The sequence below is a fragment of the Heptranchias perlo genome, chromosome 13 (assembly GCF_035084215.1).
Source record: "Heptranchias perlo isolate sHepPer1 chromosome 13, sHepPer1.hap1, whole genome shotgun sequence".
Classification (NCBI taxonomy): Eukaryota; Metazoa; Chordata; class Chondrichthyes; order Hexanchiformes; family Hexanchidae; genus Heptranchias; species Heptranchias perlo.
In genome coordinates, this window is record NC_090337.1 from 35,642,297 (window position 1) to 35,669,284 (window position 26,988).

Here is a 26,988-nt window from a genome sequence, read left to right on the forward strand (position 1 = left end):
ATTTAATGCTAAAAACTCTAAGCAATGCATGACCAACTGCGGATAACAATTAAAGATATTTCCAATACTTTAATAAACAGTATAGGTAAATTTTTGACTTTACTGCTTGGGCAATAATCTGATTGCCCATCCGTTACAGAACCCATCTGATTTTCATCCCTTTAAATAAACGGAATCAAAATCAGGCAGTTAGTATAATGGGTGGGCAACTAGTTACTTCTCAGGTGGTGAAGTCAAAAAATTACTCCCATATATTCTTCACACAATCTTCTTAAAAAAAAGTGTGATCTTCTCTGGAACACTGGGAAGTATACTGTGATGAACAATGGGAATGGGTAACAGAGCTTTTGGATTCAAAAACGTCTGTCTGCTGTAATCTGGACTACTATGAAAATTTGAGTATTTAAATCTTATTATCAATTACAGATTGATTCACAGCATTACCGACAGGTTTCAGTCTGAAGATAAATTAAGGATCCGTATCATCTTGTAAGATAAATACTTCAAAAGGCCAATTTTAGGGGTATTCGATTTAGCCATGTCTTGTAATGTTTACAACAGTAACGTTTTTGAGCTATTTCAAAAATGTGATCTAAAGGGGAGCAAAATCTAGGGGGAGTGCTTTTTGTTCAAAGTACGCCCCCAAAGTCCATGTAAAAATTTATCTGTAATATTTTTAAAATCTTACACTTACACTAAAATCATGCACTTCCTGTCTGCTCCACTCTTCATGTCTTTGTTACTCTTTTTGAGTCAATTTTTCCCATTATAAATTCTTATGCCCACATTTATAATGAAACATATTTATGTAAACAAGTCAATCGACTATCAACTTCTGAAATCTACAATTCTCCCAAAATGTTTGCTGAATATTTTTTCCCTCACCATTGTTTTCCACAGTAACTGAAATTTCTGTTGTTCAAAACTAGGGTTTAACCAAAATAAAATTTTAAAATTAAGTATTTCACAATAACATGATTAAATTTATCCATTGAATTATCTCTGTGTCTTTTAATGTCTTCATTAAAGTTTTTACTTGAGGGTTTCAGCCTCTGCTAAAAGGCTGGGTTAGGAGCAGTCAACTGAATTTAGATTTTGCAGAAATTCCTTCTGACTTCCTTCTCACCCCACACGCTCTGCATGACAAGCTGCAGGTGCTTTCACCACCCACTTCTCTCTCCCTGCTCTTCCTTCACACCACACGCTAACCCTTGTCCTTCTCTTTCATTTCAGTGGCTGAGAATGTGGAAGACCCTGTGTCAGTGGAGGAACAGGAGACCAGCCTTCAGGAAGATGCACTGTCACTTGATCTGACTCTCACAAGCACTGGCTCAGATATTGGCACTGTGTGGACTATACAGGCTAGGTTAGAGGAGGTATCTGTACGTGGTGACTCATCGAAGGGGTCTTCTTGTCGGTTAGCACCACATTCGGCTGTGCAAGTTCAGCACATGGTGAGTGAAACGCTGCAGCATTCAAAAATAGAAAATATCAGAACTGTGTGGGAGGTATAACCTTGGGGAAATGCCACTGTATCTTTACCTGCCGTAGTTTGGAAGACAAGTTCATGGAATTCATTTGAGACGGTTTCCTTCAGCAATACATCATGGAACCAACGAAGGAACAGGCTATTTTAGATCTTGTATTGTGTAATGAGACAGAGTTAATTAGTAATCTTACAGTAAAGGATCCTCTGGGGAAGAGTGATCATAATATGATAGAATTTCACATTGAGATTAAGAGTGACAGACTTAAGTCTGAAACTAGAGTCTTAAACTTAAATAAAGCCAATTATATAGGTATGAGGGGTGAGTTGGCTAAAGTAGGTTGGGAAATTAAATTAACAGGTATGATGGTTGAAAAGCAATGGCAAACATTTAAAGAAATATTTCAATATTCTCAACAAATATACATTCCATTCAGAAATAAAAAGTCCATGGGAAAAGTGATACACCCATGGCTAACTGAAGAAGTTAAGGATAGTATTAGATTAAAAGAAGAGGCCTATAATGTTGCCAAGAAGAGTAGTAAGCTTGAGGATTGGGAAAGTTTTAGAAACCAGCAAAGGACAAACAAAAAATTGATAAAAAGGGAGAAAATAGAATATGAAAGTAAACGAGCAAGAAATATAAAAACAGATTGTAAGAGCTTCTACTAGTATGTAAAAAGGAAGAGAGTAGCAAAAGTAAATGTTGGTCCCTTAGAGGCTGAGACAAGAGAAATTATAATGGGGAAATCAGGAAATGGCCGATGCGTTAAACAAATATTTTGTATCTGTCTTCACAGTAGAAGACACAAAAAGCATACCATAAATATTGGAGAACTAAGGGGCTAATGAGAGTGAGGAACTTGAAGTAATTATCAGTAAAGAAAAAGTATTTGAGAAACTAATAGGACTAAAAGCCGATAAATCCTCTGGGCCTGATGGCCTATTTCCGAGGGTTCTAAAAGAGGTAGGTGGCTGCAGAGATAGTGGATGCATCGGTTCTGATCTTCCAAAGTTCCCTAGATTCTAGAGCGGTCCCAGCGGATTGGTAAGTAGCAAATGTAACCCCGCTATTCAAGAAAGGAGGGAGAGAGAAAACAGGGATCTACAGGCCAGTTAGCCTGACATCAGTCGTTGGGAAAATGCTGGAATCCATTATTAAAGAAGTGGTAATAGGGCACTTAGAAAATCATAATATGATAGGTGGAGTCAACATGGTTTTATGAAAGGGAAATTGTGTTTGACAAATCTATTAGAGTTTTTTGAGGATATAACTAGCAGTGTAGATAACGGGGAACGAGTGGATATAGTATATTCGGATTTTCAAAAGGCATTTGATAAGGTGCCACATAAAAGGTTATTATGCAAGATAAGGGCTCACGGGGTTGCGGGTAATATATTAGCATGGATTGAGGCTTGGTTAATTGACAGAAAACAGAGAGTAGGAATAAACGTGTCATTTTCAGGTTGGCAGGCTGTAACTAGTAGGGTACCACAAAGATCAGTGCTTGGGCCTCAGCTATTTACAATTTAAATTAATGACTTGGATGAAGGGACCGAGTGTAGTGTATCCAAGTTTACTGATGATACAAAGCTCGGTGGGAAAGTAAGTTGTGTGGAGGACACAAAGAGTCTACAAAGGGATATAAACAGGTTAAGTGATTGGTGGCAGAGAAGGTGGCAGATGGTGTATAATGTGGGGAAAGGTGAGGTTATTCAATTTGGTAGGAAGAATAGAAAAACAGAATATTTTTTAAATGGTGAGAAACTATTAAATGTTGGTGCCATGGTGTCCTGGTACAAAAAACACAAAAAGTTAGCGTGTGGGTGCAGCAAGCAATCGGGAAGGCAAATGGCATGTTTGCCTTTATTGCAAGGGGGTTGCAGTACAAGTGTACGGAAGTCTTACTCCAATTGCACAGGGCTTTGGTGAGACCACACCTGGAGTACTGCATACAGTTTTGGTCTCCTTATCTAAGGAAGGATATACTTGCCTTAGAGGCAGTGCAACGAAGGTTCACTGGATTAATTCCTGGGATGAGAAGATTGTCCTATGAGGAGATGTTGAGTAGAATAGGCCTATACTCTCTGGAGTTTAGAAGAATGAGAGATGATCTCATGTAAGATTCATGTAAGATTCTGAGGAGGCTTGACAGGGTAGAGGCTAAGAGATTGTTTCCCTGGCTGGAGAATCTGGAACTAGATGGCATAGTCGTAGGATAAGTGGTTGGCCATTCAAGACTGAGATGAGGAGGCATTTCTTCACTCAGAGGATTGTGAATCTTTGGAATTCCCTACCCCAGAGGGCTGTGGATGTAGAGTATATTCTAGGCTGAGATAGATACATTTTTGGACTCTAGGGGAAATCAAGGGATATGGGGATCGGGCAGGAAAGTGGAGTTGAGGTTGAAGATCAGCCATGATCTTACTGAATGGTGGAGCAGGCTCGAGGGGCCGCATGGCCTACTCCTGCTCCTATTTCTTATGTTCTTATGTGCTATAACTGGACCGTTGTTCTATCTATTGAACTAAATGTTCACGTTACTTAAATTGCTATTAATTTAATATTGAATATGACATTTCAGCCTCAAAATTCCTAGGGGTCCGTTCCACTGGTGCAAATGCAATGGAGCGGAACACCTACTAGTCCATGCCGGTAGCCAAATCCAATGGATGGGATCATTTGTGCAGCTAGAGTGGGTGCACAGAGCCTGTAAAAGCACTTCTGCAATGCCCCACCAAACGGTTGGTCGTAATCGATTACACTTCACGAGTAGTTATTTGGAGCCGCTAAATGCCCTCAGAAGGACTCATGTAATTCTCAGCTGGAGAGTTCCTCTGAGTCCTTTCAAGGACGTAAAGGGTGGAACTTTCGTGGTAGCCTGGGACCTTCCCCATTCACATCCCCATGATGTGAAGGAGGGGAATGGAAGGTGTGCCCATGATCCGCCCTATCAGAATTTAAAGGGCCAAGGCAAATGGGGCAAAATCCCGTATAACTGGGTTTCACCTCAAATATCTGCACCCCGCCACCCAAAGGGGGGACAGGCATAATTCAATTTCCACCCCAGGAGTTTCTGAGCCTTCAAGTTTAAAAGTTACTTTATAAATGTTGTACATCTGCCATTATCTGAGAATACATACTGTTACCATAGGTCCTTCTTTGCCTATCTAACTCATAGTAGCAAGTTGTTGTTTGTTGTGGAGCAGTTATTTTTATTGACTGTTAAAGTTTACTTTTTCATATTTGACGGAGGGGGCAATTTATGGGTATTAGTTTTTGTAACCCACCAGGTGAACAGTCTTTTCATAGACATTGTAATCTATTTTTAAAAAAAGTTATGAATGTTTAAAAGTTTATTGCTGAAATCTGTACTGTAATTTTTATAACATTTGGTGGAAAGTTTTATAAAAATGCCTGTGGCATAGTGCTGGTCACACATCTTCCTACAGTAATGGCAAAAATCACATGTCCAGTTCTAATGATCTTGCATATGCCTAAGACCTGTGAGTGACTGCTGACAGAATGCTGCAATCTAAAGCACCAGAGATTTCTGTTTAGCACCAGAAGCCAGTAGGGGTTGTCAGAGACTGGTTTCAGAAAAATCAGGTTGGTATACAACAGCCACTGAAACACTCCTGAAATCTCATAAGCTGTTAAACTGCTTCAGATATAATGAACGAATGTACAAATGGAAAAAGTACTGAGAAGCCACAGGGCCTCATTCAAGGAGTGCTGACATCTCTTACAGCAGAATCCAAAGCAAAAAATGACCTTCCCAGAAGTAGATCTACATACCCTGCTGATAACATGACATCGTGGCTAATGGCATACTCATGTGGGAATCAACGAAGTGGAAAACAAGACATTTTCAGTATCCCATTCGAAGCTTTGCATACCAACAGCATCAATGTTCACAATTTACATGCTTGCTAATGCAAAAGGCTAAACATTACTTTACAGCTGGGAAATTTATCTTTTAATAAATAATGCTCAGGTTAGAAATAGGTAGAAAAAAGACAATGACATTCAATCTACAATCAATAACAGAACAGAAGAATATATTTATTTATAATAAACTTCTCTGATTTATAGTTAATGTTTTATTTAACAACCTATATTGCTCATTTATAATTTTACTTAAATTTGGTGCCTGATAATATCGTATTACAGAAATAAATTGAAAAGTTTATTAACAAATAATAGTGTTTCTGTAATTTGTAATGAGTATTTGAAAACTATTTATACATTAGCTTTTGTTCTTAAGTTCCCTTATCCCTTTCACTGGTGCCTGGACATTACGGTGTCCTGCACCCAGGCCTCTGCGCATACCATTCTATAAGTGACCACTAGGAATGAACATGCATGTCCCAAGTGGGTTGGGTTCTCATTTTCCTTAGCGCTCTTGCCTCCATTGATGAATCTCCCTGGATAGGTACTATTCTACAGGACATGATACAAGATAGAGAGTTGGATGTACTGATGGATAAATCACTGAAGCCATCAGCACAGAGTGCGGCAGCAGTCAAGAGAGCACATAAGATCTTGGGATGTATAACTAGGACATTAGAGTACAAATCTCAGGAAGTGATTGTGAGTTTGTATAGAGGTGCAGGTGCGGTGCGACCCCACTTGGAGTACTGTGTAGAATACAAGTCACCAAATTATGAGAAGGACATCCAGGCAGTGGGAAAGATGCAGCAAAGGCTCTGTATAGCCAGTGATCAGCAGAATGGCAGATCTAATGGTGGCTCCCACAAGATCCTGAAAGCACCAAAAAGGGTGTTTCCTTTAACCTGGCCTCAAGTGTCTGAAGGCCAGAATGCAGGACCTCCCTTAAGGCTGTCCCCCAAGACCTCCAGGTCTGCAGTCTCTACTTCCGATGAGGAGGTGGCATCAACGTTCTGGATGCTGCTGTGGTGGGAGGAGGTTGTGGGGGGCGGTGAACAATGGTCACAGTCTGCAATGAAGCTGCCAGGTGCTCCACTGACCTCTGCAATGAGGAAAAGCTTCCTTGATGTTACAGTATTTGAAGCCACTGAATCGAAACTCTTGTCATATACAGTACATCCTGGTAGATCAACCACAGTGCATGAACATAGGTGTGATGCTCATCAAACATTCTTTTCATTGCTGGATCGATGAACTCTGAGTCCACAGCTTTCTCAGCCAAGGGAAGGCATCTCTGCAACCTCTGCTGGAGAACAACTGAATTCTCATTCACTCCTTGCTCCTCCAGCTCCCTTGTGCTCATTGAGTCACTTAGTGTAATATCTTCACCCCCCATATCTAGACTTCTCCAGGTGAAAGTATCTGGTACATGGCACTGATAAAGTGAATGGTGAAGGTGGTGTAATAGATGAAGACCACCATCTACAAGGCATAAGTTAGGAGTGTGATGGAATACTCTCCACTTGCCTGGATGAGTGCAGCTCCAACAACACTCAAGAAGCTCGACACCATCCAGGACAAAGCAGCCCGTTTGATTGGCACCCCATCCACCACCCTAAACATTCACTCCCTTCACCACCGGCGCACTGTGGCTGCAGTGTGTACCATCCACAGGATGCACTGCAACTCGCCAAGGCTTCTTCAACAGCACCTCCCAAACCCACGACCTCTACCACCTAGAAGGACGAGGGCAGCAGGCACATGGGAACAACACCACCTGCACATTCCCCTCCAAGTCACACACCATCCCGACTTGGAAATATATCGCCGTTCCTTCATCGTCGCTGGGTCAAAATCCTGGCTCATCACCACCTTCTCAAGGGCAATTAGGCTTGGGCAATAAATGCTGGCCTCGCCAGCGTGGCCACATCCCATGAATGAATAAGAAAAAAAAAGATGAAGAAGGGGCAGGGCTGCTAGAGGTCCAGGGCAGGATGATTGTCATCATCATCTTTTCTCACCAGGTAAAGACTTCCATCTTCCTCCTCATTGTTCTCATCATTATTATCCTTTCCCTCCCCCCATTGCTGTGTGGGATCTTCTGAAGGAGAGTACATCAGTACGGCTGTTCAGCACCTAGAGAGGGTGACAAGGTACAAACAGCCTGGAGTTCTATGACAGCTTAGTTCTTTAGTATCGCAGGAATAGGTACTGCATAGCACCCACTCACCTGCATTTGGCACTGGCCCACTATCCTCACTATTGCTGACTTCCGCAGCTGTTTGCTCCCCTGGAGCTCAATAGCTTAGTCCTTGAAATGTGTTAACTCCTTTATGTCAGGGGTCCCCGAACCAGTGGCCTGCCTGTCCGGGCATTGTGTGCCAAATTCTCCTGGAATAATATTCACAGCAGTAGATGACAGTAAGCATCTTAAGGTAATCTCCCAGGTTGCAGTAAACAGCTGATGGATCCAAACGACAGGTACTAGAAGGGCCCTTTAACGTGAGAGGTTGGAGTTGTAACGGGTCACATCCAAGTAGGGCTGGCAAGAGGAGTTCCAATCAATGGTTCTAGGTGGGAGTTACAGATCCATTTGGCACGGTGCAATGAGAATGAAGACTTGAGTTACAAGTTTCGGGTCTGCAGTTGTGGCCACACGTATAAGTGTCAAAAAATTTGATAAGACTGGTATAAGAAGGACTGTGGGCTATGACATTTCCTAGACATCAGCACTGACCAGATGGACTACAATGTTGTTTTCCTGCTGTGTAACATTCCTATGATATCCTAGCTGCAATTGGAAACTCATTAAGCGGGAAACTGGAGGTGAGAATTTATCACTCCATGGAATAATGCACCAGCCTGCTGCCAACTTAGAATATGTATTAGTTAGTAGCTTCGTGACATTAGTTGGCACTCTTGCCAACTAATGCATATTCTAAACCCTGCTTGTATAAATGCCAGCTTCAGCTTCTTCTGCAATTATATGATGGCAATGAACTTCATTACATTTGCAATGTTGTAACATGCAAACAAGCATTAAGGTTTTTTAAAAAATATGTCTTGTCATGGCTATTGAGTTATGATACAAAGTATGCAAGTTTGCTCAAAAGATGGAAGTTTAAGGTACTAATGCTTCATTTAATTTATAGCACTCCAATAACGTAACAATTGCATAAACGAACAGGAGTAATCCTATGCTTGAAGAATCACAACTGCATTCTCTACTGGAATTCAGCAATGATTAAAACAGCAGGTGTTATGTGCTACTAGCTACATACAAGCTGTTATGCAAAGTTTGTAAATTAGGATCATTGCTAGATTTTAACCTAATTTTTGACAAGTGAGTGTTAAAAATCCTGCAGTAATATTCATGAGAGTGCTAGGCCAAATTGCTGTAAAAATTGAGTGTCTTGTGGTGAATCGTGGCAGGGAACAAGTATTATAGAAAATGTCTATGAGAAATTAGAGCATTGCAGTGAAATCTTGTCAAAAATGAGAGGACCTGAAGGAAATGCTACAAGTAATGATAGCACTGAGGCAAATCTTTGAGAAATGAGAGTCTTGCAGCAAGATACTGTGAGTGACAATCATGTCACAGTGAATCCCTCTGAGAAATGATGGCCCTTCAAATAATGAAAGCATCACAGTAGATCCCTACAAAAAATGAGAGCATCACAGTGAAGTCCTGGAAACAAGGACACTGTGCCAAACCTCAATGAAAAACAAATGTCACATCAAGGATCATAAAAATTTGTCTAAGCAAAAAAAGCATCACAGCAAATTACTTCAAAATGAATGCCACTGTGTCATTACCAATCTATTCTAAGGAATAATTTCTGCACTACACATAAGCTACAAGAAACGAGAGCAACGCAGCTAATCACTGGGAGAAACAGGAGCATCGTGGCTAATCACAGGAAAAAACAAGAGTATCGCATTTAATCATTGAGAGAAATTAGAACAATGTGCCTAATTACAGGGAGAAATGAGACCAACAAATATAATCACTGTGAAGAACAGCATCACAACTGATCATTATGAGAAACAATGGTATCACAGCTAATTGCTGGGAAAAACAGAAGCATCATGAATAATTTCATTAAGAAACAATCAAGAATTGGATATGTTCCAATATATTGTGAGAATCTGAGGAAGAAGGAACTATTGCACTGAAGTCATGGCAAGGAGTTATAGCTGTACAGTAAATGGTAAATTTACTGATCCCACCGTCCTCAGTGGAGCTGCATTCAAAGAGAGCACTAGTCGAAGAACTGGGCTACAGTGTTCTAGCCCTATCTCTGATCCACACTACCTCTAAGCATAACTCCCCACTGAAAACACAGGATTGGTTAATTTACCCATAAATCTCTCTGAGAAGGAGCATTGTGGTAAGCCACTGCAAGACAAATGAGTGTCACGGTGCATAGCCGAGAAACTAGACTGTCCCAGTGAATGATGGCAAAGCTCTAAGATATGAGCCCCAATCATCACCAGAAATAAGAATAACTTGTAAAATCGCTAAAAGATGAATTGCTGCAAGAAACTAGAACACTGCAGAAAATTGCAGCAGGAAAGAAGAGCATCATGAAAAATCCCTGTGAGTGCATAAGCTCATGCACATTCCAGCATGGACCAGTGAATAGTGGTCAGGACAAAGAATCATTGCTGATTTTTCCCTCCTTAGACTAGAAGTGCTGAGACTAATTATAATATCCTACTGCTACCCCAGCTGAGATCTTCTAACTCACCACAGACTTCAGAATAAACCTTGGGCCTTCCTGGTCGTTTATGGCTCCGTTGTGCAATGGGCAGTGCATTTACCAACTCAATCATTGTGGGAATTATTCATATGTGTTTTAAGGTTAAGAGTCATGTAATAGGTCTCCTTTGATGATCTAGGCATATAGACCAGAAAGTCCAAGGTTTAATTCTTAGTCTATGTTAAGTTAGCTTGTTGCTACAATTGGCTTCAGTGCTGAAGGCTAGGTAGGGGTAAGAAAAGAAGCCAGAGTTCTCCACTCCTAACCAGTCACAACTGCTGGAAAGTGCCCATGTGTAGAAGTGAGATAATGGGAGTGATTTTAAACCCTAAGAATGGGTGGGATGGGAGCGGGTGGGAGTTGAAAATAGTTGTTTTTTTGGGTCGCAACCGGAACATTTTTAGACTTTGCATTCCCAGTTGGAAGCCTGTACTTTTACGCGCCAACGTTAAACCCGGAAATAAAGCCGGGTTGCGGTCGCGACCCAAAAAACAACTATTTTCAACTCCCACCCTCCCCCAACCCACCCGTTCGTGGGGTTAAAATCATCCCCAATGTCAGGAAAGGCTCCACTGTGATCCCTTTCATCACTGGAATAATTTGACAACACTCATTGCCTAGGCTGGCATGAAAATGGCCATTTGGGCAAGGTATTGAAAGGCTTCTAATGTTCATGGAACCATATCCCAGCAAGAATCAGTAGCCTAGATTTCCAATCATAATGTTGATGGTAACCCATTAAAATTAATGCATTACTATCGGTGTTACGACCAGAAAATTTAGACCTGCGCACGCAGGAAATGAGGAGAGAAATCATTGAAAAAAATAACATGGTGAATATAACTTTAATCACTTTATAATATATATGTATACTTTTTAAAAAAACAATAACTTCTTAAAATTATTTTAAATTAAAGGCTTGAATGCATCACTTTTATCTCCTGTGGCTTTTCTTCTTCATCATGATGGTCTTACTTTTGCATTTTATTTAAAAATAAAGATAAGCACTAATTTGGCAATACAAATTGTGCTTAATGATATATTTCTGGAATCAACTGTTCAAAGTGGCCCATTTTTATATTGTGATTCTTGCCTTCATTTATCATAATCCAAAGAATGTGGTTTGGATTGTATAATTTCACACACATATTAATTTATTTGCCATATTGCTACATTTTCATAAGCACATTTTGTAAATTAGCTCATTCCTAAAAATGGAATAATATAATTATACTGTCAAGACCTACGTAATGAAATTTTAGCACTCAGCAACCTATGAGTCTTTGATTTATGCCTATTATCATCGGGAAAGCTGAAATATCTATTCAATCTAAAGTTACATTTCTCCCAAAACAGTTTTTTCTTCTGGCTTTGAGACTATGACCTGGATTTTCCTCCCATTGGTGGTTAGTGGCAGAGTGGGAATACCGCTCACCAGTGTGAATCCACTGCTAATCCATTGCAATTGACTCCAAGGGCCCTCATTTGCTATGCAGGGTGGGTTCAGAGCGGTAATAGCACTCCTGATAGGTTTACCACTGCTGGCAGGAAGGAAATACAATTCAAAAGGCTGCATCCAGTTAAAGAGAGACATCACTTTTCAGCAAAAATGGCTGACGCAGCAGTCTTGGGGGTGTCAGCAGCTTGAAGGGCTCGCACATTCCGAGAGGCATCCGTGAAGGTCCTTTTGGCATAAGTCATAGCTAGAAGAGCAAGACTGTTGGGTCTGAAAACAGGAAGCGCACAAGAGGGTGATGCAGGCTGTCTAGAGTGAGGCGGAAAATGCCAAAAGACATTGTCTTGTTTATCTCTAAAAGACAAGATGGCCTACAACCAGTGCTAAAGAAATACAACCAGACGAGGAGCAGCAGTGCTGAAAACTCATAAGTGCACAATAAACGGAGATGTTGCACATTGTGGGCAGGCACGCAGAAGAACCTGTGGGAGAGGGCAAAGGATAAAAGATGGCAACAGAAGGTTGGTAAAATCTGGGAAATGCTCATCATGTGTTATCTCAGCTTTATGTACTCTCTGAAAGTATTGCAATGTCTTTATACTGAGCAATTATTTCTTTAAGGGGGAATGTTGCGGTGTGCAAAAGTATACAAGCTATTCTATGTTTCACATCATTAGGGGTATCTTGCAGGAAAGGCCAACCATGATGATGACCACCCAGGCATTTCCATTGGAGAATTACCTGCTGGAACTAAAGTCTAAACTGCTGCCATTTCCTTAGCAATGCGACATGGCATCTAGCTTGTGCAAGAACCAACACAGAGATACCCGCTCTAGAGGAAGTAGGTAGAGAGTCAGAAGAGCTGTCGCTGGGTGAAGCACTGAGCAGGAGGGAGAATAAAAACACCTAGGAGTGAAAGAGAGGGTGAGTGCCATTCCTCCGCGGAAGATGGAGAAACAACTGCCCTTGGCTGAAAAGTGCCTGGGGTCCCAGACCCCAGGAGCCCAGTCTTCAAAAGATCTATGATTATGGAGTACTGATTTCATGTGGAGGCAGTGTAAACGGTTTCCATGCATATGGTTGAGATGAAGAACAAATGGGAGAAGTCTACTATCAACATCTGCAATGTATTGTGGGAAGTTTGTTACAACCTGCAGAACACCCTGGAGATTGTGGCAGCCCGAATGATTTCTGCGGTATCAAGATGCTACAAACAGCTTCTAAGAACATTATTAGTTTCCAGTACAGCAGCTAGCAGTGCTGCCATAGATATTTTGAACAGGACAATTTCAGAGGGGTTCCAAGACTTCATTGGGACTATTTTTAAAAATTTGTTCATGGGATGTGGGCGTCGCTGGCGAGGCCAGCATTTATTGCCCATCCCTAAGTGCCCTTGAGAAGGTAGTGGCGAGCCGCCTTCTTGAACCGCTGCAGTCCGTGTGGTGAAGATTCTCCCACAGTGCTGTTAGGTAGGGAGTTCCAGGATTTTGACCCAGCGACGATGAAGGAACGGCGATATATTTCCATGTCGGGATGGTGTGTGACTTGGAGGGGAACGTGCAGGTGGTGTTGTTCCCATGTGCCTGCTGCCCTTGTCCTTCTAGGTGGTAGAGGTCGCGGGTTTGGGAGGTGCTGTTGAAGAAGCCTTGGCGAGTTGCTGCAGTGCATCCTGTGGATGGTACACACTGCAGCCACAGTGCGCTGGTGGTGAAGGGAGTGAATGTTTAGGGTGGTGGATGGAGTGCCAATCAAGCGGGTTGCTTTGTCCTGGATGGTGCCAAGCTTCTTGAGTGTTGTTGCAGCTGCACTCATCCAGGCAAGTGGAGAGTATTCCATTACACTCCTGACTTATGCCTTGTAGATGGTGGAAAGGCTTTGGTCTGTAATGACAGCAACCAGTGGCTGCCCTGAGCCTGAGCATTAGTGTGCTGCAAGGAATGGGCACAGATGTTACTGTCTCTCTGGAAGCTGGCATTAATGTTAATTCCTTATGGCCTCCTCCAATGCTTACACATGAGGAAACTTTAGGCATAGATTTGGCACCCCTTGCCACTGCAAGAGAGAAGTTTATGGAAGCTGGTCCCCCTGGAACAGCTACTTGCCTGAGATGGGAGCTTGACCATATTAAGGTGTGAGTTCATTTGTTTTCAACTTTTGGGAGTTGGATGAGGGGAAATGTAAATTTCTGTCTTGTGGAGGGCCTTGGGAGAAGCCTTGGAAAGCAAAGGGGTTTGTGACAGTGATGGTGGGTGGGGAGGGGGAAAAAACCCCAAGTGTGTAGTGACTTTATTTGGTGAGTTGATCTTTATTTTGGGCTATCAGTTTTGTCCTCCTTACTTTAGCAGCTGGCTGCTGGCTGTTCTGTTCCATGTCCTCTCCTCCTAGTACATGCTTCTTGTGCTGCGAATGCCCAAGTAAGATCTTCTAGGTCTCTAGACCCTAGCAAGTGAGTGTCTGTAAGACCTCCAACTTAGCCTCTTCCATTTTTCTCATCCTCTTCCTCATCATAACACAAAATAAAAGTCTTCTCATTGAGAGATCTACATCTAAGAGTGCAAAGCAATACTTTGAGCAGAGCTGAGTAAAAGTAGCAGTAAAATCCTGACTCCACCCAAGTACTAAAGGAGATTTACGAGGATGTTGCCAGGGCTGGAGAATTTTAGCTATGAGAAAAGATTGGATAGGCTGGGGTTGTTTTCTTTGGAACAAAGGAGGCTAAGGAAACAGAGAGTAGGTATAAATGGGTCATTTTCAGGTTGGCAAGATGAAACAAGTGGAGTGCCACAGGGATCAGTACTGGGGCCTCAACTATTTACAATCTATATCAATGGCTTGGGTAAAGGGACCAAATGTATGGTTGCCAAATTTGATGATGACACAAAGGTAGGTAGGAAAGTATGTTGTGAAGAAGACATAACGAGTCTGCAAAGGAATATGGATCGGTTAATTGATTGGGCAAAAATTTGGCAGATGGAGTATAATGTGGGAAAATGTGAACTTGTCCACTTTGGCAGGAGGAATAGAAAAGCAGTATATTATTTAAATGGAGAGAGATTGCAGAACTCTGAGGTATAGAGGGATCTGGGTTCCCTAGTACATGAATCACAAAAAGTTAGTATCCATGTACAGCAAGTGATTAGGAAGACAAATGAAATGTTGTTATTTATTGCAAGGGGAATGGAATATAAAAGTAGAGATGTTTTGCTACAGTTGTACAGGGCATTGGTGAGACCACATCTAGTATACTGTGTGCAGTTTTGGTCTCCTTATTTAAGAAAGGACATAATTGCTTTAGAGGCGGTTCAGAGGAGGTTCACTCGACTGATTCCTGGGATGAGGGGGTTATCTTATGAGGATAGGTTGGACAAGTTGGGCCTGTATACACTGGAGTTTAGAAGAATGAGGGGCGATCTTACTGAAATCTATAAGATCCCTAGGATACTTGAAGGGGTAGATGCTGAGAGGATATTTCCCCTTGTGGGAGACACTAGAACTAGGACATAGTTTAAAAATAAGGGGTCTCCCAATTAAGATGGAGATGAGGGTCATGAGTCTGTGGAACTCCCTTCCCCAGAGAGCGGTGGAGGCAGGGTCATTGAATACTTTTAAGGCTGAGTTAGATAGATTCCTGATTAACAAGGGAGTCAATGGTTATAGTAGGTAGATGGGGAAATAGGGTTGAGGTCACAATCAGATCAGCCATGATCTTATCAAATGGCAGAGCAGGCTCGAGGGGCCGAATGGCCTACTCCTGCTCTTAATTCGTATGTTTGTATTTAATTGAGGTATATAAAATTACGACAGGACTAGATAACGTGGATAGGGAAGACCTATGTCCCTTAGCAGAGGGGTCAGTAACCAGGATGCATCAATTTAAAGTAATTAGTAGAAGGATTAATCGGGAGCTGAGGATAAATTTTTTCACCCAGAGGTTGGTGGGGGTCTAGTACTCACTGCCTGAAAGGGTGGTAGAGGCAGAAAACCTCAACTCATTTAAAAAGTGCTTGGATGTGCACTTGAAGTGCCGTAACCTACAGGGCTACGGACCGTGTGCTGGAAAGTGGGATTAAGCTGGATCGCTCTTTTTCGCCTGGCACGGACACGATGGGCTGAATGGCCTCCTTCTTTGCCATAACTTTCTATGATTCTATGATACTAAAAAGATTGCTATGCAGGGAAAAAACAATCAACCTTCAGTATTAGCACACAAAATAAATCCTCAGTTTGGTATCTACCTCAGCGACAACTTGCAGCAGCTCTTATTACCATGGATGTAATGGCAGTGGGTTTGAGGTGAAAATGGAGAGCAATGGGGTGAAGGGTTTGCCATGCCCCCTTGACCATAATTACATATGGCTGTACTTTGGGTGGGGAATGTAGGTGCAGTTTGTTCGTGACAGATTTGAGGCAATAGCCTTTAAGAATGCATTTAATTTTGTTTACCGCCCAAATTGGTTGGTAATTAAAGAGGAGAATCCAGGCTTACATCTACTTAATTTTGGTGTGGCACACACAGCAGAAGAGTGTAGTCCTAATGGAATGTCACAACGAATCTAAAGCTGATTAGATTTGCCCCCAGTAACTGATTAAGTTTATGATTTAACACTATGCAGAAAACAGTTTCCACCCAAATAAACCTAACCTTGAAGTTCAGTCTGGCAGAAAATTAGTCAAAACTCCATTTCCACCCCCAAAACCCTATTTTCTGTTTGACGCAAATCAGCTGGAAAATTTGCAGACATCTAGAAGGTAGTACCCTCTGTGACATGTGGTTTTCAACTTCTAATTGTAAATGAAAATAAAAACAAAACAGTCGCTGCCGTGACATATCTGATGCACTCTAAATTTACTCTGATATCCAACTTGGCAGATCTACAATGGTATATTTCAAGTGGGCTATTCCTACCATTATCAGAAATTTAGCCTCCCTAAAAGCTCCTTATTGTGACAAGAATACTCCTATAATTGCAGATCATTTACAAGGGTGAAAAAAATAAATACCATGGGGCTTAATCTTTAGCACTTAAAACAAGCTGAAAAAGTATAACTGTATCCCTTACAAAATGGTTAACTAATTTGTTCAGTGCATTTGAGTACTTGCTATAAGAAATGAACAATGTTTAGGCAATGTTCACTTTTCTATGGTTAACATTGACTGTAAATCAGACTGGAGAGCTATGATCCAAGAGTGATCCATTCAAACATTTTACATCCATGCTTTAGATAGTGCATTTAAATGCAGAATCTTAACCCAGTAATAAATAATTCCCTAATTATTCACATTTTTGAATATTGAGAACACTAATTATTGTCAGCCCATTATACACTTCACCTGAAGAGAGCGGGCTGTTCAAATTGTAATCCTTTGCATATAAACACCGTTTGATTAGCATTTTCATAGTAAAATATTTTTAGACAATTTTACATTGATTCAACTGCAAAATAAAAATGTGAGTTGTGGTTTAAATATTAAAAGTTATGCCGTTTGTAGCACCCAAGACCAAAAGGGAATTTTAGACTTCAAGGCTTCCCTGACAGAAGCTTAGTCATTCATTTATTGCACAAATGTCAGCAGTCAGGCTACATTTTGCAAGTTACAAGATTTTTAAAAATTGCAAAACCAATACTGATCACACAAATTCAGAGGCATTAAAGTAATGAATGGTTCTGAAAAATGGATTTTGATGCATAACTCAGTGAAATGCATTTGTAAGATCAACACTTATTTGTAGTCCATTTCTGAAACATTCTGCAGATGGCATTGTAGTACTGCATTTGAAGCAGTGTGTTGACCCTTGAAAACATAAAATTCAAGTAGATTTCTAGTCATACATCTATTAACACTTTCAGATATATGAAGGTGCCTTTTGTACCAAAATGAAACAGACGATAATCATGAGGATTACTCAGTATGGATATATTGTAGTATATTACTCTATGGATTGAGAAATGTTCTGTGATACCACACATTTACATATGTAAAGAAAATCAAATTTGCATATTCTATTTGTTAGAAAATATTAGTAATTTTTGGAAGCTATATTGGATATTCAAGGTCTTATAATAATGATAGGAGCCTACAGTCTCCTTCAACCAGTATCCTACAAATAAGTGGGAAAACTGAAGATTTGTTCCACCTGAAAATATGGCTTGTTCATATTCTTAACAATTATTTTTCCCCTTTCCTTACTTTTTCTTCAGTTTTTCCCATTTTGTATTTTTTTTTAAGTGATCGTACGCTCATTGACGTGATAATTCAGTCCTGGAAATGGAACATTGACCCAGATTTTAGTGAAAAAATAATGGCATCTGAACGACACACAGCATTATAAATGAACAAATCAGCCAGCAACTTGTGGTCGAGGAAGAGATACCCCGTGAATTGCGAATCACCACAACTTGCTGGCCAATTTGCGCCGCTCCTCCGTTAGCTTCGTGAAAACATCTCGCCTTTAACCGCGACGAGTTTCATGAAATTGCTGCATTTGCACATTAATTGCCGATTAAATTCATCACAGAAAGTTAATTCTAGTAATTAACAGCGCAAGTACCTTTTTAACAATGAGATAATTGTTAATGACAGCCAATCAACCTCTCACCCAGAAAGGGAACAATTCTAAGTGTGGAGTCTCATTCCTTCAGGTTGTGAATTGTTTTAAGATTTTAAAAATGTCAAATTTTAAACTTTATTTTTACTTTTCTTTTCTGTCTTTTTTTTCCTCTCTCTCTTAATCCAATCTTTCTTTCCCTTTCTTTATTTCTCTTTCTGTATCTGATTTGACAATGAATTCACCCTCCTTCTCAGTCCTTCCTCTGTTTATTTCTCAATCCTTTAATCTCATTGGTTAAAGAGATAGACTGTCCATTGTTCACCAAGTTCCCAGATGCCCTGTTTCCCTCGCTGCTTCGTTACCAGCTCGCACTTCCAACAACTTTGTGGGCATAATATTAAATAACCTAATCATCCACAAATATGTTTAACTAACAGGGCACGCCTTGAGATGCCCCATTCCGGCAAAATCTGGGCCATCAATCCACTTTTGCAACTAGTGTCAGGTTCAAGAGTTTCCAGATCAGATATAGTGATTGTTAGATATAAGATAAAGCTCTCTCTATTCTGCTCTAACAATGCAATTTAAGCCCTAGCCTAAGAACATCTCTTACTGTAGCTTTGTGACATTTTAACAGAGTGGATATGGATGAACTAGGCGAGCGCAAAATACGCCCAACGTCATCAGTTTGAGGACCGGGCTATTTTAATACCCGGGCATGTTACATTTGATTGGCGAGTTGCCAGCACGATTGCATCGGGAATGGGAAGTCTGCCTACTTTCCTGGTGGGATTTCCAGCTGACCTCCAGAGGCATATTTAAAGTCTGAATGCATTCTCTTGAAGGGAGGTTATATTGAATGCTGCCAAATTGTTCAGTGATACTTTTTTTTAAAGTGGAGTTTCTCACCAATGAGTTGCAAGGCACGTCCCCCAGATTCTCTGATGACTCTTAGTGGAAGACATGAGGGCAAGGAGGGACGATCTGTTTCTCGGTAGTGGGAAGATGATTACCAAGATCTATATACATCAGGCCTGGAGAGAGGTGATGATATGGTCAATTCCAGGAGCATCACCCCCAGGACCTGGATTCATTGTAGGAAACGTTTGAATGACCTGACATGAGCAACAAGGAAGAATACAGCTCTCCATCTCTCCCAATAACAACTGGCAACTGTCTTTCCCCAGCACTCTGTACAAGTCCCTCCCCTGCATCACATCCTTCACCACCAATCACAAGGACACACTAAACTACTTCTCATTCTCATTCCAAACACACACTCACCTCTTACTAGCAGTTTGTGTTAACAGCTTTTGTAGCTTTGATCGAAGCTCAAATGACTACCATCCTAACTCTGGGCTCCAATGTGTGCTTCACCTTGGAGAGACCTGATGGGACCACATGGATAAGGGCTTTCAAAGTGTCACTCATCTCCTGTGGTCAGCTGTCCCATAGATCAGCGGGAGCGATGAGCTGCAGCCCCAAGTGAATGGTAGTGACTTTGGATTCTGCCCAAACGTTCGTCCCTCCCAGCAGGAGTATGCTGCTTTCCTGTCCTCGCCCGCCCCCGGAATTTTGGGCCCATTGACTATTAGGAGATTGTGTGATCTGCAGCACTTCGTGGAAGGTTTATATAGCAGTAAAGGCTCTCATTTAATTACCAAATAAACTAATGCCTGCTTTTTGTGCTGTCTAAAGAGAACATTTTGGTAGATAATAGTATAAAATTACCATAAGAACACATTTTTATGAATGGTGATTTCCATCAACAATAACAACTTTCATTTATATAATGGCTCAAATATAGTAAAACGTCCCAAGGCACTTCACAGGAGCGTAATCAGACAAAATCTGACACTGAGCCAAAGAAGGAGGCATTAGGACAGGCGACTAAAAGCTTGGTCAAAGAGGTAGGTTACAAGGTGCGCCTTAAAAGAGAGAAGTGGAGGGGTATAGGGAGCGAATTCCAGAGTTTAGGGCCTAGATGACTGAAGGCATGGATGCCAGTGCTAGGGCAAAGGAAGTAGGGGATGCACAAGTGGCCAGATTTGGAGGAACGGAGGGTTTTAGGGCTGGAGGAGGTTACAGAGATAGAGAGGGGCGAGGCCATGGAGGGATTGAACATGAGGATGAGAATTTTTAAATCTAGGTGTTACTACACCAGGAGCTAATGAAGGTCAGCGAGCACAGGGGTGATGGGTGAATGGGATTTGGTGTGAGTTAGGATATGGGCAGCAGAGTTTTGGATGAGCTTAAGTTCATGGAGTGTGGAAAATGGGAGGCTGGCCAGGAGACCATTGGAATAATCGAGTCTGGAGGTAACAAAGGCACGGATGAGGGTTTCAGCAGCAGATGGGCTGAGGCAGGGGCGGAGACGGGCGATATTACGGAGATGGAAGTAGTCTTCATGATGGGAGAGGATATGGGGTCAGAAGCACAGCTCTGGGTTAAATAGGATGCCGAGGTTGCGAACAGTCTGGTTCAGCCTCAGACAGTGTCCAGGAAGGGGGCTGGAATCGGTGGCTAGGGAACAGAGTTTGTGATGGGGGCATTAGACAATGGCTTCAGTCTTCCCAACGTATAATTGGAGGAAATTTCGGCTCATCCAGGACTGAATGTCTGACAACACAGAGGCAGTGGAGGGGTTGAGAGAGATAGTGGTGAGATAGAGCTGGGTGTCGTCAGCGTACATGTGGAATCTGACGTCGTGTTTTCAGATGATGTCGCCGAGGGGCAGCAATGCGATGAGAAATATTTTAACACCTGTTTCCAATTCAGATACACAATAAACACTTTGATGAACAAAATGTTTTGGGAAAAGTACAAATTCTAATATATTGACGAAGAAGGTAAGTAAGTAAAGTGCTTTGTCTTAGATGTGCTGCATCCGATCTTCATTTATTTATACAAAGTACTTAAAAATGTATTTGAAGAATTCCTAAACATTTCTGGGCAATAAAAAATATCTGTACAAAGAAATTAAGAGATAATGCTCCTGCGAGTCTTGAGTCATCTCCACCATGCTACAGTTTTTCATGTATTTGGTCTACTAAAGACAGATTGTGATCTGCCTTTAAAAAATAAGGTACCCAACAGATTTTCGCTATTACTAGAAAAAACTCGAGGTGAAGATTTGCAAAGGTACTTCTTTCTTATTTTTCCATACTTTTTGCATACTCAAAATTACCTTGTTACCATATCACATTTAATAGAAAATAAATAGTAAAAGTTTTTGTGAAATAATCCATGCAAACTATTGGCAATTATTAGTACAAGATAAATACTGTAGATTACTCACGCTTCCAAAGATATATTAGAGTAGATGATTATGTAGCCAGGTACCATCTGATGTGTGACAGGCATGCTGGTGTTCAAATCTCCGTCGAATAGAACTTTCCGCACAGATGTCTGGGGAACAATGTTCAGTACAGCCCAACACCTACAAGAGAAAGGTAAGAGAGATTCATTCACTGATCTCAAGCTCTTTAGTTTTACCATGATCACCTCAGACACCAAATGCGAAGACCTCATGATTCAGACTATCTGTGCTGCTGCCTCTGTTGTTTTAAGCTTGACAGTTGAATTATATTACAATATTTATTCAGCGGGCAATTACAACTCATGATCACAACCAATAGATTTAATTTAAACACCATCATAATTTCCCTGAATTTTTATGCATCATGGTCATTCCAGGCTGCAGCAGGTAACATTAGCAACATTAGTCAATCAGCTGTGCAAGCCTGCATCCAGGAGGTGACAGATGCACTGTTCACTATAATTAATTACTTCATCTCCCTTCCTTATGGAGGCTATGAAGCAGAAAGGCAGGACTTTGGTAGAAGCAGGTGCCTTGTTGTAGCATTCCTCAACTGTTCTTGCAACTCTCTAAGGGGTCGTGATCCATGGCAGCAAGGGATACATTATGTCAGCCAAAAGACATCGGATTACTTCAGATTCTTCCTTCAAAAGATCAGGGAGGGCAGAATGTATGGCTGTATTATGCTGCTGCCTAGCATTCATGCCAACCTGAATGAATTCCCCTGCAGTGACTTGATTAATACATGCCTGGATAGTACTCTGAGTGATATTATGAGCACAGTAAGCTAGTAATCATGGTGCTGGATGAGAGTTCATATTCGACCTCTTGCAAGTTGTGAACTGTAAACAATTTTACAACACCAAGTTATAGTCCAGCAATTTTATTTGAAATTTACAAGCTTTCGGAGGCTTCCTCCTTCCTCAGGTGAATGTTGTGGAAATGAAATCCTCGAACCTTTCGCATTTATAAATCACAGAACAATACTTGGTGATTACAGACAGTGTTTTCAACTGCCCGTTGCCAAGGCAATCAGTGTGCAGACAGACAGGTGTTACCTACAAGGTCTCCGAATATACAAACCACCAAAAAAAAGAGGCAGAAACATCGAAAAGACAGCAAATGACCCGTTGTATTAAAAACAGATAACATTTGTTCGCTGGTGGGGTAACGTGTAGCGTGACATGAACCCAAGATCCCGGTTGAGGCCGTCCCCATGGGTGCGGAACTCGGCTATCAATTTCTGCTCGACGATTTTGCGTTGTCGTGTGTCTCGAAGGCCGCCTTGGAGTACGCGTACCCGAAGGTGGGTGGCTGAATGTCCTTGACTGCTGAAGTGTTCCCCGACTGGGAGGGAACCCTCCTGTCTGGCGATTGTTGCGCGGTGTCCGTTCATCCGTTGTCGCAGTGTCTGCATGGTCTCGCCAATGTACCATGCTCTGGGGCATCCTTTCCTGCAACGTATGAGGTAGACAACGTTGGCCGAGTCACAGGAGTATGAACCATGCACCTGGTGGGTGGTGTCCTCTCGTGTGATGGTGGTATCTGTGTCGATGATCTGGCATGTCTTGCAGAGGTTACCGTGGCAGGGTTGTGTGGTGTCGTGGACGCTGTTCTCCTGAAAGCTGGGTAATTTGCTGTGAACGATGGTCTGTTTGAGGTTGGGTGGCTGCTTAAAGGCGAGTAGTGGAGGTGTGGGGATGGCCATAGCGAGGTGTTCGTCGTCATTGATGACATGTTGAAGGCTGCGGAGAACATGGCGTAGTTTCTCCGCTCCGGGGAAGTACTGAACGACAAAGGGTACTCTGTTGGTTGCGTCCCGTGTTAGTCTCCTGAGGAGGTCTATGCGATTTTTCGCTGTAGCCCGTCGGAACTGTCGATCGACGAGTCGAGCGTCATATCCCGTTCTTACTAGGGCGTCTTTCAGCGTCTGTAGGTGTCCATCGTGTTCCTCCTCGTCTGAGCAGACCCTGTGTATTCGCAGGGCCTGTCCATAAGGGATGGCATCTTTGACGTGGTTAGGGTGGAAGCTGGAAAAGTGGAGCATCGTGAGGTTGTCTGTGGGCTTGCGGTAGAGTGAGGTGCTGAGGTGCCCGTCTTTGATGGAGATTCGTGTGTCCAAGAAAGAAACTGATTCTGAGGAGTAGTCCATGGTGAGCTTGATGGTGGGATGGAACTTGTTGATGTTATTGTGTATTCTCTTCAGCGATTCTTCGCCGTGGATCCATAGGAAGAAAATGTCGTCGATGTATCTGGTGTATAGTGTTGGTTGGAGGTCCTGTGCAGTGAAGAAGTCCTGCTCGAACTTGTGCATGAAAATATTGGCATATTGGGGTGCGGATTTGGTCCCCATGGCTGTTCCGTGTGTTTGGGTAAAGAACTGGTTGTCGAAGGTGAAGACATTGTGATCCAGGATGAAGCAGATGAGTTGTAGGATGGCGTCTGGAGATTGGCTGTTGTTGGTGTTGAGTATTGATGCTGTCGCAGTGATGCCGTCATCGTGGGGGATACTAGTGTAGAGTGTCGAGACGTCCATCGTGGTGAGAAGTGTTCCTGGTTCAACTGGTCCGTGGGTACTGAGTTTTTGTAGGAAGTCCGTAGTGTCACGACAGAAGCTGGGAGTTCCCTGTACGATGGGTTTCAGGATGCCCTCGATGTATCCAGAGAGGTTCTCACACAGGGTTCCGTTGCCTGATACGATAGGACGTCCGGGTGTGTTGGCTTTGTGTATCTTTGGGAGGCAGTGGAAGTCTCCCACGCGGGGAGTACGTGAGATGAGAGCGCGTAGGATGCTTTGAAGGTCTGGATCGAAGGTCTCGATCAGTTTGTTGAGCTGGTGGGTGTGTTCTTTGGTCAGATCTGCGGATAGCTGTCTGTAGTGTTCCTGGTTGTCCAGTTGTCGGTATGCTTCTTTGCAATAGTCCGTTCTGTTCTGTATGACGATGGCTCCTCCTTTGTCCGCTGGTTTGATGACGATGTTGCGGTTGGTCTTGAGAGCGTTGATGGCGTTGCGTTGTACTCTGGTGACATTCTGGACTGTCTTCTGAGTGCGGCTGATGAATCTGGCATTGGCGCATTTCCTGACAGCTTGAGCATACATGTCCAGCTGAGGGCAGCGACCCTCCGGAGGAGTCCAGTGTGACTCTTTCCTCTTCGGTTGCTGTACCGCGGATCCCTCTGTCTGCTGTTCCGGATCGTTGATTGTCTCATTGGGTTCGCTGCTGAAATCTTGGGGTTTGTGGAAGTATTCCCGGACCCTCATTCTCCTGATGAATTCCTCTGTGTCCGCCGCGAGACTAGTGGGGTCCATTTTGGTAGTGGGGCAGAAATTGAGCCCTCGGCTGAGAAATTCGATTTTGTCTGGTTGAAGGGTGTGGTCGGACAAATTGACAATAGACTTCCCTGTGGTTGCAACCGTGGTACCAGGGGAAGCTTGGTCGATGCTGGCGGTGATGCCGAGTTTCTCAAGCTTCCTGCTCTTGGTTTTCATGTAGGTAGCGTAGTTCCGTTGCCTCGTCTGTTTGGCGGTATCTCGTAGCTGGTCTGCTGTGTCCTGAGTACAGGTTGAGAGTATGGACTCTATCTTAGTTTCGAGGTTGCGGCGTCTGCTGTGGAGTTGGTGTACGAGATGGTGCCTGTAAGGGCACTGTAAGGACTAGCAACCGAAAATGAACATGAAAGCTGCTGGACTGCTGTAAAAATCCAACTGGTTCACTGATGTCTTTCAGGGAAGAGAGCCCGCCACCCCTACATGGTTTGCATTACATGTGAGTCCAGTCCGCACGATGTGGTTGACTCTGAATGCCTTCAAGGGAACTAGGAGCAAGCAATTAATACTGCCTTGCCAGTGTTGCCAATGTCTTAAGAACAAATAAAAAATAATAAATTACACAGATCAGTGCTATAAAAGTTCAGCGCTGTTATGTTTTTATGTTCTTACCAGTAAACTAATATATAGGAGCAGGAGGAGGCCATGCAGCTCCTCGAGCCTGTTCCGTCATTCAGTAAGATCATGGCTAATCTTCTACCTCAAATCCAGTTTCCCACCCGTACCCCATATTGCTTGATTCCCTTAGAGTCCAAAAATCTATTGATCTCAGCCTTGAATATACTCAATGACTGAGCATCCACAGCCCTCTGGGGTAGAGAATTCCAAAGATTCACAACCCTCTGAGTGAAGAAATTTCTCCTCACCTCAGTCCTAAATGGCCGACCCCTTGTCCTGAGACTATGCCCTCTAGTTCTGGACTCTCCAGCCAGGGGTAATAACCTCTCAGCATCTACCCTGTCAAGCCTCCTCAGAATCTTATATGTTTCAATGAGATCACCTCTCGTTCTTCTAAACTCCAGAGAGTATAGGCCCATTCTACTCAATCTCTCCTCATAGGACAACCCTCTCATTCGAGGAATGGATTTAGTGAACCTTCGTTGCACCACCTCTAAGGCAAGTATATCCTTCCTTAGGTAAGGAGACCAAAACTGTACACCGTACTCCAGGTGTGGTCTCACCAAAGCCCTGTACAATTGCAGTAACACTTCCTTACTCTTGTACTCCAAACTCCTTGCAATAAAGGCCAACATACCATTTGCCTTCCGAATTGCTTGCTGTACCTGCATGTTAACCTTCTGTGTTACGTGTACAAGGACAACCAAATCCCTCTGAGCACCAACATTTAATAATTTCTCACCATTTAAAATTATTTTGTTTTTCTATTCTTCCTACCAAAGTGAATAACCTCACATTTCCCCACATTATACTCCATCTGCCACCTTCTTGCCCACTCACTTAACCCGTCTATAACCCTTTGCAGACTCTGTGTCCTCCTCACAGCTTACTTTCCCACCGAGCTTTATATAGTCAGCAAACTTGGATGCATTACACTCGTTCCCTTCATCTAAGTCATTAATGTAGATCGTAAATAGCTGAGGCCCCAGCACTGATCCCGGCATCCCACTAGTAACAGCCTGCCAATCTGAAAATGACCTGTTTATTCCTATTCTCTGTTTACTGTCAATTAACCAATCCTTTATCCATGCTAATATATAACCCCCAACCCCAATGGCCCTTATCTACTCTGCTAGTTACATCCTCAAAAAACTCTAATAAATTTGTCAAACACGATTTCCCTTTCATAAAACCATACTGACTCTGCTTAATCATATTATGATTTTCCATGTGCCCTAGAACCACGTCTGGCATTTTCCCTGATTACTGACGTCAGGCTAACTGGCCTGTAGTTCCCTGTTTGGTCTCTCCCTCTTTTCTTGAAGAGTGGGGTTACATTTGCTACCTTCCAATCCACTGGGACCGTTCTAGAATCTAGGGAATTTTGGAAGATTGCAATCAATGCATCCACTATCTCTCCAGCCACCTCTTTTAGAACCCTAGGATGTAGGCCATCAGGTCCAGGGGATTTATTAGCTTTTAGTCCCATTAATTTCTCCAGTAATATCTTCACTAATTTTAATTACTTTAAGTTCCTCACTCTCATTAGATCCTTGGTCCCCACTATTTCTGATA

At 42.4% G+C, this 26,988-nt stretch overlaps 1 protein-coding gene across 1 annotated transcript in view; it reads right to left on the reverse strand.

Annotated features, from left to right (window-relative positions):
• si:ch211-51h4.2 (uncharacterized) overlaps positions 1-26,988 on the reverse strand; it is a 197,266-nt gene that overhangs the window by 78,023 nt on the left and 92,255 nt on the right. The window contains exon 8 of the mRNA XM_067994727.1: positions 21,447-21,587. Within this exon, the coding sequence (XP_067850828.1) occupies positions 21,447-21,587 (141 nt within the window). The remainder of the gene's footprint in view (positions 1-21,446; positions 21,588-26,988) is intronic.